At 36.0% G+C, this 18,945-nt stretch overlaps 4 protein-coding genes, 1 long non-coding RNA gene and 4 other non-coding genes across 12 annotated transcripts; 7 read left to right on the top strand and 2 right to left on the bottom strand.

Moving 5' to 3' along the window:
- Positions 1-134: 134 nt before the first annotated feature.
- LOC108816187 (uncharacterized) lies at positions 135-1,304 on the top strand. Its single transcript, XR_001943803.2, has 2 exons — positions 135-549; positions 681-1,304. It is a non-coding gene; the product is annotated as an uncharacterized LOC108816187 (long non-coding RNA).
- On the top strand, positions 459-560 carry LOC130498203 (small nucleolar RNA Z103). Its single transcript, XR_008937124.1, has one exon. It is a non-coding gene; the product is annotated as a small nucleolar RNA Z103 (small nucleolar RNA).
- Positions 686-786, top strand: LOC130498200 (small nucleolar RNA Z103). The gene has a single exon (XR_008937121.1). It is a non-coding gene; the product is annotated as a small nucleolar RNA Z103 (small nucleolar RNA).
- Positions 865-964, top strand: LOC130498201 (small nucleolar RNA Z103). Its single transcript, XR_008937122.1, has one exon. It is a non-coding gene; the product is annotated as a small nucleolar RNA Z103 (small nucleolar RNA).
- LOC130498202 (small nucleolar RNA Z103) lies at positions 1,090-1,190 on the top strand. The gene has a single exon (XR_008937123.1). It is a non-coding gene; the product is annotated as a small nucleolar RNA Z103 (small nucleolar RNA).
- Positions 1,305-2,757: 1,453 nt separating the features above from the next.
- Positions 2,758-7,312, top strand: LOC108814990 (uncharacterized). Of its 2 annotated transcripts, none has more exons than XM_056991070.1 (17): positions 2,758-3,126; positions 3,207-3,421; positions 3,502-3,621; positions 3,716-3,799; positions 3,892-3,969; positions 4,117-4,242; positions 4,333-4,422; positions 4,514-4,549; positions 4,642-4,697; positions 4,787-4,934; positions 5,018-5,447; positions 5,561-5,652; positions 5,730-6,270; positions 6,381-6,561; positions 6,627-6,783; positions 6,879-6,962; positions 7,044-7,312. In XM_056991070.1, the coding sequence occupies exons 1-17, from the start codon at positions 2,835-2,837 to the stop codon at positions 7,137-7,139; spliced, it is 2,826 nt and encodes a 941-aa protein (XP_056847050.1). In that variant the 5' UTR covers positions 2,758-2,834; the 3' UTR covers positions 7,140-7,312. The 2 variants fall into 2 exon arrangements, with proteins under 2 accessions (XP_056847050.1, XP_018443149.2); XM_018587647.2 differs by having other exon boundaries at positions 2,759-3,126; positions 3,210-3,421.
- Positions 7,313-12,336: 5,024 nt separating this feature from the next.
- On the top strand, positions 12,337-15,167 carry LOC108814563 (phytoene synthase, chloroplastic). Of its 3 annotated transcripts, none has more exons than XM_018587160.2 (7): positions 12,337-12,452; positions 12,833-13,422; positions 13,493-13,543; positions 13,923-14,095; positions 14,174-14,409; positions 14,522-14,714; positions 14,845-15,167. In XM_018587160.2, the coding sequence occupies exons 2-7, from the start codon at positions 12,975-12,977 to the stop codon at positions 15,013-15,015; spliced, it is 1,272 nt and encodes a 423-aa protein (XP_018442662.2). In that variant the 5' UTR covers positions 12,337-12,452; positions 12,833-12,974; the 3' UTR covers positions 15,016-15,167. The 3 variants fall into 3 exon arrangements, with proteins under 3 accessions (XP_018442662.2, XP_018442664.2, XP_018442663.2); XM_018587162.2 differs by having other exon boundaries at positions 12,359-12,733; XM_018587161.2 differs by lacking the exon at positions 12,337-12,452 and adding an exon at positions 12,459-12,602.
- A 223-nt stretch (positions 15,168-15,390) lies between these two features.
- On the bottom strand, positions 15,391-16,493 carry LOC108816230 (glutathione S-transferase F12). The gene is made up of 3 exons (XM_018588803.2): positions 16,228-16,493; positions 16,103-16,151; positions 15,391-16,008 (listed from the first exon to the last, which is right to left on the bottom strand). The coding sequence occupies exons 1-3, from the start codon at positions 16,372-16,374 to the stop codon at positions 15,563-15,565; spliced, it is 642 nt and encodes a 213-aa protein (XP_018444305.2). The 5' UTR covers positions 16,375-16,493; the 3' UTR covers positions 15,391-15,562.
- Positions 16,494-16,902: 409 nt separating this feature from the next.
- On the bottom strand, positions 16,903-18,782 carry LOC108814317 (uncharacterized). Its single transcript, XM_018586862.2, has 3 exons — positions 18,477-18,782; positions 17,521-17,732; positions 16,903-17,430 (listed from the first exon to the last, which is right to left on the bottom strand). The coding sequence occupies exons 1-3, from the start codon at positions 18,576-18,578 to the stop codon at positions 17,097-17,099; spliced, it is 648 nt and encodes a 215-aa protein (XP_018442364.1). The 5' UTR covers positions 18,579-18,782; the 3' UTR covers positions 16,903-17,096.
- Positions 18,783-18,945: the final 163 nt, after the last annotated feature.

Below are 18,945 nucleotides of genomic sequence, written 5' to 3' on the forward strand. Positions count from 1 at the left end.
ATAGAAATATACTTAAACTACGAGTCACGTAACAAACACGCGCCTTAGGGGTTTTCGGCATCAGCCTCACCTCATTGGCAATATAAATAACCTCTGACTAAAACCTCAAGCTCTCATAAAAAACAGCCGTCGACTTCTCTTACCTTAGAACCTAGTCTAAATCTGTTTCTAAGCCTTTTAGTTCCTCAGTGTTTCTTTCTCGCGTCACTTTAACTGATTACCACCGTTCTAGTTCATGTTCGTTGCGTATGAGTTGACGCCATAGTAGTTCCCTACTTCTGCTATTCGTTTTGATTTTATACGAAGATATCTTTGTGTGTCTTCAATCGTTACGAGTTTGCAGTTTAGGAAAAATCTTGTCTGTAATTTATTTTATCTAGACAGCCTAAGATCTGGAATGTCTTGTCTGAAAGTAGATTTTTAATTACTTTTGTAGATAAAAAGTGTAGAAAGGAGAGTTGGAGGTGATGACAATTTCCCCAGATGATCGAATCTGATTATACTGAGCGAATAGAATTTCCTCGTAACAGAGGAAAGTCAAGCCAATTGGTCTGATCCTTCTCCTTTTTTTTGAATTTGATTTATATCACATTAGATTTATTGAGGCGTTTGCTAGTTAATATTCTGAGATTCATGTTGCCCTCATTAGAACTTAATGAGGGTTTGAATATTTAATGAAGGAGAATTGGAGGTGATGACAATTTCCCCAGATGATCGAATCTGATTATACTGAGCGATATTATATTTCCTCCCATCAGAGGAAGTCAAGCCAATAGTCTGATCCTTTCTCCTTTGCCATTTGAATTACTGTTGATTTATTTGTGACGGTTTGATTAGCTTTTATTTGTTTATATTGATGGAGGTATGGAGGTGATGACAATTTCCCCAAATGATCGAATCTGATTATACTAAGCGATTATTATTTGCTCTCATCAGAGGCAATCAAGCCAATGTTCTGATCCTTCCTCCTTAATGTTTTGTTATAATTCTTGGTTTTGTAGTATATAATGTGATTCTATAAAAAATTTGCGATGGAAATGTTAGATAAATTTAAACACATTGTAGTGGTACTTTATAGTTAAAGGAGATGTGGAGGTGATGACAATTTCCCCAAATGATCGATTCTGATTATGCTAAGCGATTATTTATTTCCTCTCATCAGAGGAAGTCAAGCCAATGTTCTGATCCTTCTCCTTTACTTTATGAAACTTCGATTATGTGTTTATCTTTTTTTGGATGTCTACCCATGGAATTTACCTGCTAAGATGTAGATGACATTTGATGAATATGTGATCTCTCACTGATATTGTGTTATTTCTTAGAGACGCGAATCTTCCTGTAAACGAATAATTGAATTTGAGAATATTAATAGGACAAAACTAAGGAATAATGGAATTCTAATTAACTACAATCATACTCCATGAGGAAAAAATGTAGAATGGTGGAAAAAAATCAGACCAGGAAGGTTGGAATGCGAGGACATATACTGCTGGGATATATACTACACCAGATCAGATTATTACTTAGTCAAATCGGGTTACTGGGTAGCGATAAATATTCTGAACAAAATGGATTCACAAGTAGTTGTTGATCACCGAGCTTAGATGAACTTTACTCGGAGGTGTTGAAGACAGAAGTAAACTTCTAGATACAATACTTCTTGTGGAAGTGCTTGAATGACTGCCTTGTTGTAGGTGCTACACTGAGTTACATGCATAAATGCTACACTGAGTTACATGCATAAATGCTACACTGAGTTACAGGCATCTCACTCGAGTCCAAGATGTCGGTCTAAGGTGGAGACAGTTAATCACACATACTTTTTTGTGCCCGACGCTCGTTTAATCTGGGTTCTCTCACCCATCCTAGCTCCGACAGGAAGAGAATTGTCCTGACACTTTTTACCAAAATATCTATAGGATTCTGAATGAAGCGAATTGGTCCTTGGGTAATGTGGCTGTGGAAGAGCAGAAAAGAATTCATTTATAGAGCAGTTGACTATGATGGGTTGAGCCTTACAAACAAAGCACTTGAAGACATGGAAGAATGGGCTAAAAGGATTGATCATGAAACTGAAGTAAAACGATCAAGACAGGAGATGATCAGGGAAGATAAATGGAGCCCACCACTACCACCAAATTGGCAAAGTGTAATATCGATGGAGCTTGGAACCAGCAAAAAGAACAGTGTGGCGTTAGGTGGGTATTAAGAGATCATCAAGGAAGTTTACCTCTGTTTAAACTCTCCATTTGATACTGTAAGCTGAAGCTTTGAGATGGGCTGTCTCCATGGTGCTAAAATTCAACTATAGGCCAGTAATTTTCGAATCTGATTCAAAAGATCTAGTTGATGCGCTCAATGAAGAGGTAGCTCGCCCAAATCTTCCACGCATATTATTATGACATCATAGGACGCTGTCTTTTTACAAAGCAATGCTCTTACTCTGTATTCTGTTGTGCTAAATTGGTTAAATTCTGTAGTGGATGCAGATAAACTTTATTTGTAAGATTCTTTCGGGTTAATGACAAGTATGAAGTTTGAGTAAAAAAAAAAAAAAATTTAACTAACTAGAATCATACTGCAAATTTAAACCTGGAATAAAACTCATAACAGACCAGCTTAAGCCGTGTCGGATAACACTGAACGCGCCAAAATAATAATAAAAGAAATAGTCAGAAACGCCGCAGTAAATAGGTTTGATTTTACCCAGTAATACGACGTCGTATTTCTCTTTCACATTCTCATCAGTCATCACCATTGTTCGTTAGTTTTACCGCCGTCACGGCGAAAACCAGACTCCTCGACGAAGATCCGATCCGGAGAGAGAGAGAGAGATGGAGACGCATCGGAAACAGAGAAACAACAAGAAGAAATGTATACCTCTAGCGTTTCTCCTGATCCACTCCGTCGCCATTCTGATCTTCACACGCGGATTCCTTCTCACCCGAACAGAGCTTCCTTTCCAGAGCACCTGCTCCGACGCCTCCCTATCCCCTTGCCTCCTCTCTTCCCCCAATCATAACCAGCCGAATAAATGTTGGACCAAACCGGTCGTGGACCGCGTAATCATCATCGTCCTGGACGCTCTCAGAATCGATTTCTTAGCCCCCAGTGCTTTCTTCCCAGGTTTTTAGTTTTACCGAATTGAATCTAATCTCACTAAAACGATAAATAAAAAATCCAACATTTTCTGTTAATTTCGACAGAAGAAGCAAAGCCGTGGATGGACAAATTGACGGTTTTGCAGAAGCTCGCGTTTAGTAACGAATCCTCCGCTAAGATCTTCAAGGCTTTCGCCGATCCTCCTACTACAAGTCTGCAGCGTCTCAAGGGATTAACGACGGGAGGGTTGCCTACTTTTGTCGATGTTGGAAACAGTTTTGGCGCTCCTGCTATTGTTGAGGATAACTTCATCAACCAGGTAGATTCTCTAAATCTTAAGTGTTTGTTTTTTTTTTTTCTCTCTAAATCTCAATTGTGTTCGCTTCTCTATATATATAGCTAGTGCTAAATGGGAAACGGTTAGTGATGATGGGTGATGATACCTGGACACAGTTGTTCCCTAATCAGTTTCACAAGTCGTATCCTTTCCCTTCTTTCAATGTTAAAGATCTGGATACTGTGAGTGATTCATTTTTATTAGTATGTTTATTTTCTTTGATAGCTTGGCTGATTGAAGTGTTAGACTGTGTGATATTTACTCGTGCGTTTACAGGTTGACAATGGTTGCATTGAGCACCTATTCCCAACTCTTTACAAGGATGATTGGGATGTTCTCATTGCCCATTTTCTTGGTGTGGTATGCCCGTCAGCTACCTTTTTTTTTCTTCTTTTGTCATGTAGCCAACACTGTTTGTTTCTTTGATTTACGGTTAAGCTTTTTATTTGTAGGACCATGCAGGTCACATATATGGAGTTGATTCTGTGCCGATGATTGATAAGTTGGAGCAATATAATACTTTTTTAGAGGTAAGCTTCTGCTAAGCATGGTTGTTTCCCTGTTAAAGGTTGCAACAAAACTACTATCTTTTGCTTCCCATCCTTCTTCAGTCTTGCAAAAAGTTATTATTAGCATGAGCTTATATTAATCTTGTTTCTAAAACTTGCCTCGTCTAGAAAGTCATCGATGTATTGGAGAGCCAGGCGGGACCAGGTGGCTTGCATGAGAACACTATGCTCATCGTAATGGGTGACCATGGGCAGACATTAAATGGGGATCATGGCGGAGGGACTGCTGAAGAGGTTAGAAGTTGGTTTCTTCTTTTTATATATATTGCGCTGCTGCTTCAAGATTTTAAATCCAACTTTACGTTTTTTAAATCCCCCTTACAGGTAGAAACAACCATGTTTGCCATGAGTACGAAAAAGCATACAACTTCGGTTCCTCCTGAGTTTGATACTTCATCTTGTAAACAGAATCCGGTAACTGTGACTTTCGAAACATATTCATTGGTGGATCATAATAATTTGATTATGAGGTATCTGATTAATGTGATTCTACTCGGAATGTCAGGACGGAAAACAGATTTGCATCAGCTCCATCGAGCAGGTTAGCATCAAATTTGGTGTGATATGCCTTTGCTCTTCCTCTTATGTTAAACCTCTTTTCTAGACTTAATTGTTGTGGGATATTTTTTGCAGCTTGATTTTGCGGCAACATTGTCAGCTTTGCTTGGGATATCCTTTCCTTTCGGAAGGTGCCTTGTAAGCATCATTGCCAAATATTGTTTCCTGTTTCACGCATATTATCAGTCCTAACATTTTATTACATATTTTAAAATTTCAGCATTGGGCATGTCAACCCTGAGCTCTATGCCCTTGGATCCAGCAGCTTGAATTTAGATAACATTGAGCTAGGAAACTTTGGCACCCAACCAGCTGTTGATGAGTGGATGAAAAATTACGTAAATGTCCTCTGTGTGAATGCTTGGCAGGTAACGAGTCACTCGGTTTGAAAACCGAAGATAGTTTTTCATAACGATGTGGACTCTCATTTTCCAACTCCATTCATATGCAGGTGAAAAGATATATAGATGTTTATTCAAATTCATCCGTTGTTGGTTTCTCGTCAGATGATATGTCGAGAATATCAGATCTATATTCTGCAGCAGAACATCATTGGTCTAACTCTGTCAAACACACATTGATGGATAATGATGGAAATGAGGACAGTACAAATACATCAGCTCTCAAAGCGCAAATCGCTGCATATTTGAGTTTTTTCTCAAGCGTTGCCGAACTGGCACGGTCTAAGTGGACAGAGTTCAATCTGACTTTAATGATTACTGGGTTTGGGATTTTGGTTATATCACTCATCCTTCAGTCTCTTGCTATATTTCGTGGGGATAAATCTTATGCAGTGGATTCTGGGTTATCTACTGGTGCAGCTTTCACTATCTTCATAGTATTGATCCGTGCTTGCAGCTTTCTTTCCAACAGCTATATTTGTAAGCTTCAAGTAATTTTACCGTTCAGCATTTTTTTTTCTCTGATCTGGCACTCTTTGATTTTAGTGTACATTGCCATATGAGCTGCTGACAAATAACCTTTGTGTAAATAGTGGAAGAAGGTAAAGTTGCAAACTTTCTCCTTGCAACAACTGGACTTATCAAGCTGCGATACTCGCTCATGAGTAAAACAATGCGGAAAGAAGTCAGTTTTATCTATTACGTTTCTTAGTTACTTCTGGTTTATCAGGTAATAATGTTTTCGCATTGTCTTGTCTGCAGGCTTTTATATTTCTTGCAATGGTTTCTGTTCTCAGAGTTTCTATAGATATTGGGTTAACAAAGCAAGCTGCAACTTCTCAGTTTATGAGTAGCTCACCAACGTGGATGCTGGGGCTAGCTCCAGACCATCCAGCATTGACATACGCGATTGAAACTGCACCTATCCTATCAGTGGCTGTACTCATTTGTGTACTCTACATAGCGATTGATAAAACAGCCAGTGAGGGGATATGGAAGTATGTTACTGTTGGTAGTATGATAAGCTACTTTTTGATAGCATTGCTCTGGGCTTCAGAGAGCAAGATATTTGGTTTTGATAGTTTACTTCAAGTGATTGGAGGAAGAAATATCATCCCTCAAACGGTTTATGTAATCGGATTGGTGCAGCTCTTCCTTTTAGCTTCTGCCCATATGTTTTGCGATGGAAAAGATAAGAACTGGGCTATCAGAGCTGTCGCTCTTGTATCTGCTTGTAGCTCACCAGTAATTCTCTTGTCTGGGAAGCAAGGATCAATGCTTGCATTAGCATATATGCTAGCTGGTACTTTTTGTCTTCTCACTTGACGATTCTCTAAGCAAAAAGCTTTAAATAACAAAGATGGCAAATCAGGTCATTAAGGTTCTTTAACTCATGCAGTTAAATGTATGTAGGATATTGTATTATGAGGCTGGATGGTGTAGAGAGAAGAAACCAATCAGATGGACAGAACAAATTCTCAAAACTAGATCCTCTGTGTGTTGTGCAATGGAGTCTTCTTTCTGTATGCATGTTTTTCGCCAGCGGGCATTGGTGCGCCTTTGATGGTCTCCGCTATGGAGCTGCATTTGTCGGGTAGGTCCAAGATTCATAAACTCAGATTCTATATGATGGCTTTGCTTATTACATCTTTTCTTCAGGTTTGATGAGTTTGTGCTTATACGACAAGCCATCCTCTTGACAATCGAAACATTTGGTTTCTCGATCATCCTTTCTGTATTTGGACTTCCTCTCCTCATACCGATCCACTCTCAAACTCCTCAGGCTCATGGAGCAAAGCGTCACCAGTTGTTTCAGGTAAGATTTCGTTATATCGGTTCATCCTTGGTACATTATATCATAGACATTCACCAACAAGATCTTCAATCATATTTTCTTTAAATTCTCATCAGATGTATATGCTCTATGGAGTTATATCGGTGACTACTGTCACGGCTACGATCCTCTGCGTCACCATCCACAGAAGACATTTGATGGTAAGCACAGCAATATTCATTCTGGCCAAAGGTTCTTGTGCACTTTCTGTTACTAAAAACATTGGTCTCGTTTTCTTGCAGGTTTGGGGTTTGTTTGCTCCAAAGTTTGTCTTTGACGTTGTTGGTCTCATCCTCACCGATGTCCTCATCTGTTTGGCTTCAGCTTACTATCTTTGATTCATACTTGCAGTTTATTAAGATATAACAGTAGATTGATTATATACTAGTTGCAGTAGATTATATACTCTACTAGTTAATTGTTTTTTTTTTAAAGTTGTTATGAATGTATAAACAATTATCAGAAATCCTCTTTTGAGCATTGATGAATTAATGTGACAAATTTCCAACCATATCTTAGGTACATGTACATGAGATGATTCATTTTCTCAATACAATAACTCAATGGTATATGCGTAGTATATGCGCAGACTTAAACCTAATAAGTCTAAATTTTTCGGTGGAGAAAACAGGTTAACCGAAACTACCTTAGTGGCGTAGACAAAGACCAAATAAGTACGTGACAAAGCGGTACAAAAGAATCTGCAAAACCAGAGGAAGGAATATTCAGTTCCTTGCGGTGGTAACTTTGCAAATCTTGTGGTGTATGTTACTTTATAATGTTTCTCCCCTTCTTTTGCCAAACAACTACAAAATGCTAACAACACGGCAAGACTGACGGCCTAATAAATCCAATTCTTGAGGTTTTTGCATGGCCTATCTAAAAAAGGAAAATGTAGTTGACATTTCAAATAGAGAATTACCTTAGGATATCCTAATTTTTTTTTGGTCACAAATATAATTGTAAGAATCAAAATGATCAAAATATTTTGTTAAAGAGGTAAATATACAATTATATTTCTAATATTAACTAATCTACACTTTAGAATTTAGAATTAAGGAGTGGAATTTTGGGATTGGGGTGTAAATTTTTAAAATAAATATTAAAAATTTGAAAAGAAATTTTAAAAATAGTTTCAAAAAACATTTTCAAATTTCAATAAAAACAAATTGGAAAAAAGATTTTTTGAAACTTTTCTATAAAAAATCCAATTTGAAAACATACAATTCGAAAGTATAATTTTTTATTTGTAATTTATATATCTAAGATATAAAGATCTTTTATCTATCAAATGAAACATTTTGGTCATTTTTTTAGGGGTTCATTTTGTGATAAAAACTTGAAAAATCTATTTAGGAGAATTGTCCTTTCAAATAATACAAGCCTCTAGGGCAATTATATATATGTTTTACTAGTTTCTAAACCAATTCAAAAGATTTTTTTTTTTGCGAAAGGGTTAACCAGTTCAGAAGATGTTGTTTTATCTATCATCAAACCATTATGTTATAATACTCTTTTCAAAATTGTTATTGACGGTTAGCTATTTCACTATAAAGTAACTGTGACAGATATTAAGAAATAATCGAGGTATATAATTGTAGTCGTTAAAAAGAAATTGAGGTATATAATTGTATAGTTTGAGTAAATGAATTATTTGAGTAAATGTATAGATTGTATAGTTTTTACTTTTCTTTTCTTTAGTTTAAAGTTCTGAATCTTTTGGTCTGGTTTGTATATAAACCAACAGAGTTTTATCGAATCAATGAGATTTTATAGGTAAGTATTATGTCTAGCTGTAAAATGTACTAACAACGATTCGTGTATAATGGAAAGTTGGAAACTACGGAAGCATACCACATGGCACGTCCATTTAGTAAGTACGTGGTTGATTCACTCCTTACGTAGCCATTAACGAATTTTGTTTTGTATTTATATTACAACTTTTTCTAGACCATTTTAGAAACTAGAGTAACTACAAGTCTACAGCAACTCGTCATCAATGTGTATAATATTCGTGGGAGGCAAAGAAAGAAAAATCTTGCAGCATTAAGTAGCACTACGTGTCAAGCCATGCAACCATTTAAATGGTGACTACGGTCCATTAATTTGGTACTTTTTATAATAAAACCTAATTTATTCGACTTAATTATATTACTTGATATAGAAAACGATAAATTTCCAATCGTGGATGAAATTTTATGGGCCACGAAAGATGACAACACACTCTACGGGTACACGTTTCCTTATTGCAACCATGTCTCTATCCCTCGCCAAACAATTCCAGAACGTGAACTGTTTGGCGAATTTGCGTCGGATGCTAGTGATTGATTCTCTCGTTAAGTTTTCATAAATTTCGATTCAAGAGTTTTAAATGATACTAGATCTTGACCCGTGCGACCGCACGGGTATTAATTTTCAGTTTTAATTTTTATTTATTTATACTAAATAGTATATTTATAATATTTGATCGTTTTATATTGACTAAGCTAGGGATATGTATTTGGGTATCCACTCGAATTCGGTTAAAATTTATTCGGGTTTGAGATTTTTGAGTTAAAGATTCTAGCTCTATTCGGGTATTTATAAACTTTGATTCCAGTTTGATTTAGATCTTTTTGGGTTTGATAACCTATTTAAAGTATTTTAAAATTTTCGAAATTTATATATCTTTAAATATCTTTAAATCTAAAAAAATATAACATGTAAATTTGAGTAATGTAAGTTAAAGTATCTAAATTAAAAATTAAAATAAATTTAACATGAATATTTGGATGAAGAATAAATATACATATATTTTAAATATTTTTGGTGTTTTGATTATTGTTTATCTACTTTAGATGTTTACTTTTGACTATTTTGTATATTTCAAATCAACTTAAAATAGCTTATATCTTGGATATTAACTCGAAAATAGCTAACATATTGAAGTATATAAATATGATTTAAATACATTCGAATATCCGAAATATTTCGTTCGAATAAGGTTTAGTTATGGTTCTCTAGATACCAAAATGGTAAATCCGTTTGGATATTATCTAGTTTCGGTTCAAATTTGGTAATATTTTTTTCGTTCAGATTTGTTCAACGAAGAGTTGATATTATATTTTCCATGAATCGTTTGTCCAATAAAAATCGTTTGTCCATTAAACACATTAATCAAAGTGAAAAATATATTTTTTTTTGAATTTTACATTGATTTAATCGAGAAGTTAATGAAGTGTATTTAATTCAAATTTAATTTTAGAAAACACATTAATGTAAGTGGAAAAGACAACATTAAAATAGAAAGTATTATTTAATTGTGTATTTAATTCAAATTTAATTTTGGAAAACACATTAATCAAAGTAGAAAAGACAACATTAAAATAGGAAGTATTATTTAATGTCAGTGGCATGGAAGTGTAAATAACACTTAAAACTAAGGGGTATTCTATATGTGTACTTCTCTTTTAATAATATAGACTAGTATCGTCCCCCGTGCTTCGCACGGATCAACAAATTATCTAATCATACAAATTTAATGGCTACAAACATATAAAACTAAATTATTATTTAGTTACATATTTTCTACACCTAGATAACGTAACTGTATTCAAACAAAGCAGCTGGAGACACGAAAACAATTTTTTGATTTGTTTTGAAGCACTATGTAAAATGTGATAGAAATTTCCCTGCACACACATTTTATATTTGATTTATTGATCTGCAGGAACTTTTATTGGTAGATTAGTAATGTTAACAAAATTTAATATAATATATACATAAATACTTAGTAAATAAATTGAAATTTGCTCTCTCTAGAAAGGTTCACATATGTCATAATAATTTACGTTTTACAAAAACTTGAATTCTATTTTCTTGCTATAAAAATGTACAAAACTTTTTTTTTTAAATGTATACAAAACTGAGTTTCATATATTTAAACTAAATTTACCTTTTCTCACAAGATTTGCTTTTCACCTTGAGAATAACTTCCGCGATAGTGATACTCTGTGAAACAACTCTGACTTTTCATCATTTTTTAAAAATCAAACTACAAAATAGAAGTATTATCTGATAAAATCTTATACTTGACTTATGTAGAGAGATCATAATCTTTGTTTTCAGAAAAACAAAGAAGCATGAAGTTTAATAAAGATCTCTGCTACACGCAAAACTCAAATGCAACAAAGACGGAATGGGAACTATTGAAAAGAAGAGGAGAAAAAAAATTAGAAAACAAAAGAAAAACAGTTGATCGAATGTTATATAGGAGAGGCCGAGATGATACAGTTGATATTCGAAGTTACTGAATTTTCAAACGTGGAGTTTGGTAGTGGTAGACTGGAAGTTACAGAAAAATAGGAATTTAATTTTCTTTTTGCAGTTTTCTTAATATTTAAAAATAAAAAGAACGTGATATAAATTTGGTTTTATTTTTTTTTCAAAGCAATGACATGTGTCAAAATTTGATTGTTTGAGTGACTTGTGCTTTAGTATATAGGGATAACTGGTTGCCAACCACTTACAAGAAATACATATGACTTTGTTTAGTTAGTTATATCGTAAGACTGAAACATCTTTATCATAATAAGTTGATAACTGCCGAAAAAATTAGTTCGTAACTTATCTATTGTTGAATATCATAATCTGGACTGAAAGTCTAAAACCACTGTTAGGCTGTAAGCTATACGTCTCTGAGAGTATGTGATGATGGTGATGAGATAAGCTTCAACGAGGCATTGATTATTAATGATGTCAATAGTTACTGTATACAGTTACCAAATCGAAAAAGGTTTGTAATTAACTACGAAAAAAACAATCAGTGTGTGAGCACTGACTCAAACAAAAGACGTTTTTGGTCATTCATCTATACTACTAAGAAAAAGAAACAATCAAGGTTACATACGCCAATTAGATTGACATTTCAATACATTAAGTTTACACAAAAATACGACAGAGACGGGGGAAGAAAAAACAAAAGTTAAGGGAAAAGACAAACCTTCTGAACGAAATAGAGGTATACTCGGTCCAGGAGAGAGAGAGAGAGAGTGAGTGTGGGACCCCCAAATGCCGACTAAGAGGAAATCTAGCTTTATACACTCTGTACCAATTACCTAGCGACACCTGGAAAAGCATCGTCGCGCACTTTACGCTTGGGTGCTCCTCCCTCCGCACTTGATAAGCTTATCGCTCTCCCATTGGCTGCGGAGTCCACGTGTCAACTGTGCAATCTCTCTTTATGCTTTGTCACTTCTTTTTACCCAAACTGGCATGGACCCGCGGGCCCCACCCAAACCCCAAATGCCCTTTCTACCAAGAAATACACATTATATTAACTATATACAGTACATGTTTAAAATTCGTTTAATTTGTCTTAATTAATTAGCCGAGTGTGGTGATCTCATCAGGATTTATATGAAAACCAAAAATGTTTGATACATTGACTCGAGTCACTCGAAGACACTTTTAACTTAGCCAGTCAAAAAATTAAATTTTAAATATACATACACACACATAAAAATAAAATAAAAACGTTTATATATATATACTGGCCTCTCGTTAAATCCCCGAAGAAAGAAAAAGGAGACAAAGAGAAGAAATTTTTGAGTGGGTGAGGATTGTTTGCGATAAGAGGAAGAGACGTTGTCTACTACTTGTCTATAATTACAGTAAGCATTTCAAACCGAACTTCTTGAGAATTTCAGACATTAGTTGGTCAAACCTTTTTTACTTGTCGTTTGATTAAAATTAATTGTTTGAAAATCCCATCTTCCTTCTCCATCTCACCGTGTCTGTTCGTTATAGAGAGAGAGCGAAAGGTTCGGCTCATTCATATGATCTTTCACTGTTATGCTACTATTCGGCTTTTCATTTCTATACCTTCGATTCAAGAAACGCAATCTAGTTTTGTCTTTTTTCGTAATTTTGAGTGAGGAATAGATCAAACCCAGTTGAGTTTTTATCCGAGATTTTGCTTGCTTGATGTTCTTTATTTGCTTTTGAAGAGAATCGTAACGTTACCTACCTTTTTTTTTAAATCCATTTGCAGGAAAGCATTACACTTTTTATCACTTTTGATCCAAATCAAAATCTGCGCTTCACCGTAAAGTTCGGATTTTGATTCTTCCTAGTGAGGAAAAAAAAACAGAGTAATCCAAAATTCTCATCCAAGAGGAAAAAGAGTTGAGATTATGTCTTCTGTAGCAGCAGTGTTATGGGTTGCTGCTTCTTCTCCCAATCCAGACCCGATGAACACTTGCGGGTTGGTAAGGGCTCTAGAGTCTTCTAGAGCGCTCTCTCGTTGCCAGAATCAGAGAATGGACAATGGTAGGAGGAAGAAGCAAACAACAAAAACGTGGTCTGTAATGAGCTACAGAAGGAGGAGTGCTGTGTCTTCAAGCGTAGTAGCAAGTCATGCAGGAGAGATAGCCCTCTCGTCTGAAGAGAAGGTTTACAACGTCGTCCTGAGACAAGCAGCTCTTGTGAACAAACAGCTCAGGTCTGCTTCTCCTGACCTCCTCGATGATGTCAAGAAGGAACCACAGGAGATTGTTCTCCCTGGGAGTTTGGGTTTGTTGGGTGAAGCTTACGATCGTTGCGGCGAAGTTTGCGCTGAATATGCTAAAACCTTTTATCTCGGTTAGAAATCTCTTTTGTTTCTCTTCTTTAAATCTTTTGTTTTCTTATGGTTTGTTTGTTTATGTTGCAGGAACTTTGCTTATGACACCTGAGAGGCGAAAGGCTATTTGGGCTATTTACGGTGAGTTACTACTGCACGAGAGCCACATATAGTTTAACAAACTGTTTTGGAATTTGATGCTCCAAAAGTAGATTCAAGATGATGAATCATGTAGACATAAGACCTCTCTAGTTGGTTTCTGTGCTAGCTTAGATGTCTATGGGACCATGACCCAAATTTGTATCTTGTAAGGATTAAGACCATATAGGGGTTTAATGGGCCTTTGGGGCCCATTAGTCTTAAACTCTGGAGATTACTCATGCTTAACAATGTTAACTCTCATTACACTTTGGGATATATAATACTATTATCAAAAATGATCTGAGGAATTTCAAAAAGGTTATTTTCTTTATGTTTGGTTGTTGTGGGTTTGATGATTGGACTCCATTTCTTGGTGCAGTTTGGTGCAGAAGAACTGATGAGCTCGTAGATGGGCCCAATGCATCACACATAACTCCAATGGCGTTAGATAGATGGGAAGCAAGGCTAGAAGATCTATTCCGTGGCCGTCCTTTCGATATGCTTGATGCTGCTCTCGCTGATACTGTTGCTAGATACCCTGTCGATATTCAGGTCTGCCTTCACACGCAATCATCCAAATCTTACTCTGACGTTTGTTCTAACGTTTATTTATTTATTTGTTTTTCGCAGCCATTTAGAGATATGATCGAAGGAATGAGAATGGATTTGAGGAAATCGAGATACAAGAACTTTGATGATCTCTACCTCTACTGCTACTATGTTGCCGGAACCGTTGGTTTGATGAGCGTGCCGGTTATGGGCATCGATCCTAAGTCCAAAGCCACGACCGAGAGTGTTTATAACGCTGCCTTGGCCCTCGGTTTAGCCAATCAGCTTACCAACATACTCAGAGACGTTGGCGAAGAGTGAGTCTCTTTTTTTTTTTTTTTTCCTTGCGTTTTACAAATCTCACCTAAACCGGTTTCTTGATCTTACGTGTTGACCGGTTTCGATTTACATGGTTTTGATCACTCTCAGTGCGAGAAGAGGAAGAGTTTATCTACCGCAAGATGAGTTAGCTCAGGCTGGTCTCTCAGATGAAGACATATTCGCGGGGAAAGTCACTGACAAATGGAGAAACTTCATGAAAATGCAGCTTAAGCGAGCAAGAATGTTCTTCGACGAAGCTGAGAAAGGTGTCACCGAGCTGGACGCTGCTAGCAGATGGCCGGTGAGTGTCTCTCTAAAACTCCCCAAGAAGAGTTTACATTATTTTTTAACTTGTTTCTTTTTTACCACATAACTTTGTAGTAGATCGATTTGACCCCCCAAGGCTTGACTGTTTGATTTTTTTTTTTCAGGTATGGGCATCGCTGCTATTGTACAGGAGAATATTGGATGAGATTGAAGCGAATGATTACAACAACTTTACGAAGAGAGCTTATGTTGGGAAAGCCAAGAAAATTGCAGCTCTGCCATTGGCTTATGCTAAATCTGTACTAAAGACTCCAAGTTCAAGAGGAACAAATTAAGAAGGCTTTTGTGATTAAAGGAAAAGCTTAGGGTCGTCGAATTTATTATGTTAACTAATATATACACATATGAATGGGCCAAAAAAAAATTCTTATTCTCTTAATGTAAAAAGTCAAATTTTTATTTTATTTTATTTCATTTCTCTTGGCTACTGAAGATATAGGAATATTTTGGTTGGAGAGCTAGTTTTGTGATATATAAAAAGAAGTTACTGATTTCAAAACACAGTCTAACAGAGAGATTCATGTGACCTGGCCAAGACGTACTAACAAAAAAAAATTAACAATAGAGACAATATATATTCATGTTTGTTAGGCTGTTTGCTATTTATAAATGTTTATCCAGCAATTTATGTTTGTATCTAACAAAATGTGAAATAAGTAAAACTTTTATTATATCAATATAGAAAATTTCTTATATGAAAAACACCTTCCAGTTGACAAATTAATATCTTCAAAAGTAAATTGTTTTAACTCAGACAAACAAAAGAAACAGAAAATATTTTGTTCGTATATCATCATCATCATCATAAATTTGAGCTATAATTCAGAGACCAGCAATATTCATAAGCTTCTTCCAAGCCGGTCTAGCCGTAATCTCTTCCCACCACCGGTTCATATTCACCCGAGCCTTAACAATCCGGTTTAGACCGGTACCCATCAAGTACCTCATCGCCGGCATGTGCGTTAAATCAGCCATAGTGAATTCATCACCAGCCAAAAACCGGTTCGAAGCAAGCTGGTTGTCGTATATGTCCAAGACCACCCCGAGCTTCACCTTGAGCTCCTCGACCAAAACGGCGTCACATTCTACGCCTAACCTCGGCTTGATGACTAGGTTCATCACTAAAGGGTGTACCAGCACGTTGAAGTAACCCACCTCCACATCAGCCCACTGGTCCACGATGGCTCGGTGCTCTAGTGACTTTCCCAAAAGGTTCGTGCCTTGGTCCGCGTACTTGGTCGCGTAGTATCTCGCAATGGCTCGAGATTCTTTGGGCAAAACACGCAAAGTATCAAAACACATTACATAACTGATTATAAACTTAAATAAATGTTTTTAAAATTTGTTATAAGGATCCTTAACCAAAAAGCTTGAAGTCTCCATCTTCTATGGCTGGAACTTGACCAAATGGCTACAAGAAAACATTAGTAAATTAAACTAATGGTTTGTTTATATTTTAGAAGAAAAATAAAACATGAAATGATTACCTGACGAAGAAGATGTTCTGGTCTTTTCTGCTCTAATGTATCGAGATCGATGTGAACAATCTCAAATTCAATTTCTTTCTCAAGAAGACAAAGCAAGACTCTTTGCGGACAAGCTGCAGTAACCTGTCCGTATACTTTCACAACCATATTCTATTACTTCGTATTTTTTTTTGTTAATAGTATAAGAAAAAGCAAGGATCAATTTATATGTGTTATTCTAAATTTGTGTCTACCAATCTTTATTTATAAATGAAAAGAGGTGAGAGACTGCATGTGTTGGCATTTTATTAAAGACTCGGGACGTTTATTTATGGTTGTTGTGGCTGGTTGGGTAGAGCATGTGGTGGTAGTTCCACCAACGGTGATTCCATTCATATATAGTTCTCTCTTATAAGCTTTGTAGAGAGTTTGAATAAACTGAAGTTTCGTGTCAAACCATGTTTGGTCTCGGACCGGTGGGTAAGGTTAAGAGAATCTTTACTTAACGATCTCTGCCAAACCAATGTAATCAACTTGTCATTTAACCTTTTACAAAAGAGAGACACTTACCATTACCAACAACCGTACTAGATTCACATAAATAAGTAAAAAAACAAAGAATAGGGAGAAGCTATACCCTTCACGACGATGACATAATGACCTTGTTTTGGTAATCTATGATTATAACATTCCAACAACAGTAATCATTCATCATTCATTAATCCAACTACTACCAAGTCTCTCATAGTTTTTGCTTTCACACGAGAATCACAAAAGATAAAATAAAATAAAAAATCAAAACAAGCACCAAGCCCTTTTTAAAACCTAAAATATCCTCCCATATAACTAGCGTGATCCACAAGCAAGCCTTGTTCTGTATTTTTTTTTTTTTAAGTGAACTGTCTTCTCATGTAAGTGTCTTCGTGAACAAAGACGGGATCTTCAACTCTCACTGGAATCTGAGGCTGTCCCATTGCTATTCCTTGGTTAACCGGCGTGGTTGTTGCAGCAGCAACGTTTTGCTTAACCGAATTCAAACACAGATAGTAGACAATCCCAAGGGCTACAGTGAAAAGCGAGAGGATGGAACCGATGAAGAAAACGCCTGGTTTCACAATGTAGCAGAAGTAGCTGTCGGCAGTCTTCGTCTCCGTCTCCTGGATGTGTTCATCGTTGAGCGAAGCTGCAGTGAGCAGCACGAGAAAAGCTAGCACAAAAGTGAACCTAAAAGCAACACGAATAGCAACCCATCAGTTGCTAACAAATCATAAGAGTATGAAAGATAAGAAAAAAACGATGAGAGAGTTACACTACCATGAGACAATGAAGGAGACTAAGGCGAGAATCCACTTGGATCTGGTCGGAGAAGGACCTTTTCTACAGCAGAAACAACCGCTACCGACGCTGGCGATGATCTGAGCCATCATGAGAAAAATGGCTGAAGCGAAACCGAGATTGTAAGCTGGACTTCTCTTGTAAGAGCATTGTGTGACTGAGTCCGATGTGGTAATCTTGATCTGAGATTTCTGTGTTGATTTAAAGAGTAAACAATGACAAGAAACTTATTAGCTTGCACATCCTCAACTAGTATTTTTTTTTTTTTTTTAACATATAAAAGTTAAACAAATTAGTTCAAAGAGGATGCTATTTTAAGCTTAAGTACTTGAATATTGTCGTTCATTTACATTATAAATTAATTTTTGTTTTGTCAAAGAGCGTTCAATTAATACAACCTAGATTTGGCAAAAGGCTATACATTAACTTTGATTCCGTATAAAATGATGTTTGTTCCAAAACACCCCCATGATACTTATGCATACGAGACTTAATCTCAAATTGAATCCGACAGTTAACAACCCAACAGGACACACCATAGATAAAAGAACTGAAAACACATAAAGACAACAAACTCTGTCTCATTGACGAACTTAAGAGTGTCCGAAATAAAAAATTTATCTCAAAGATTGAAGCTTTTTCATCTTGTTGAATCCGACTCCATTTCAAGCAATGAACTTTCTAAAAAAAGAAATCGGAAGAAAACAATCAAAGACACAACAAAAGTTACTTTGTTTTTAAAACCCCTTGGGAGACATCCGATTAAATCGGAACTGTCGGTTATTAAAAAAATAAAATAAACAACTTTATGAGAGAGAGAGGAGTTTCAGCAACCGTCGATTACCCCCAAAATCATGAGGAAAAAAAATCACAAATTTCAGCGGAAGAAGAAAAGATAAACCCTAGAAATTATTGACTTGACAAGAGAGAGAGACCTTGATTCGGGTAGCTTCAGCAGCGAAGGCAGTAACAGCAGATAATAAACCCAGAAGTGATAGCACACCACACATCACCATCTTTCTCTTATCCATCTCCATCTTCTTCTTCTTCTACTCTGAGATCCTCTCTTTCTCTCTCTTTTCTTCCAACTATATTTTATTGGGTTCTTCTTCGTTTGTAAGTAATAAAGCATAAAGTGGGTGTGAGAAACACATTGAACATCGCACTCCCACACACTTTCTAAGTTTTGCTCTTCTTCTTCTTATCACGCGTAGGGCTACTTTCGGTATTTTTTTTGTTTTGTCTCGCTCCTTTCGTTTTCAGCACCGAAACCGTCTTTATTTGTTTTAGAAAATAAGTCTTTTCTTTCTCCAATTAAATATATATGGGCCTAACTCAGACACATATATATAGTTGGTGGGCCTTATGTTTAATCATAAATATTTGTTAAGATTTCGAAAGAAA

Source organism: Raphanus sativus, chromosome 7 (genome assembly GCF_000801105.2).
Source record: "Raphanus sativus cultivar WK10039 chromosome 7, ASM80110v3, whole genome shotgun sequence".
Classification (NCBI taxonomy): domain Eukaryota; kingdom Viridiplantae; phylum Streptophyta; class Magnoliopsida; order Brassicales; family Brassicaceae; genus Raphanus; species Raphanus sativus.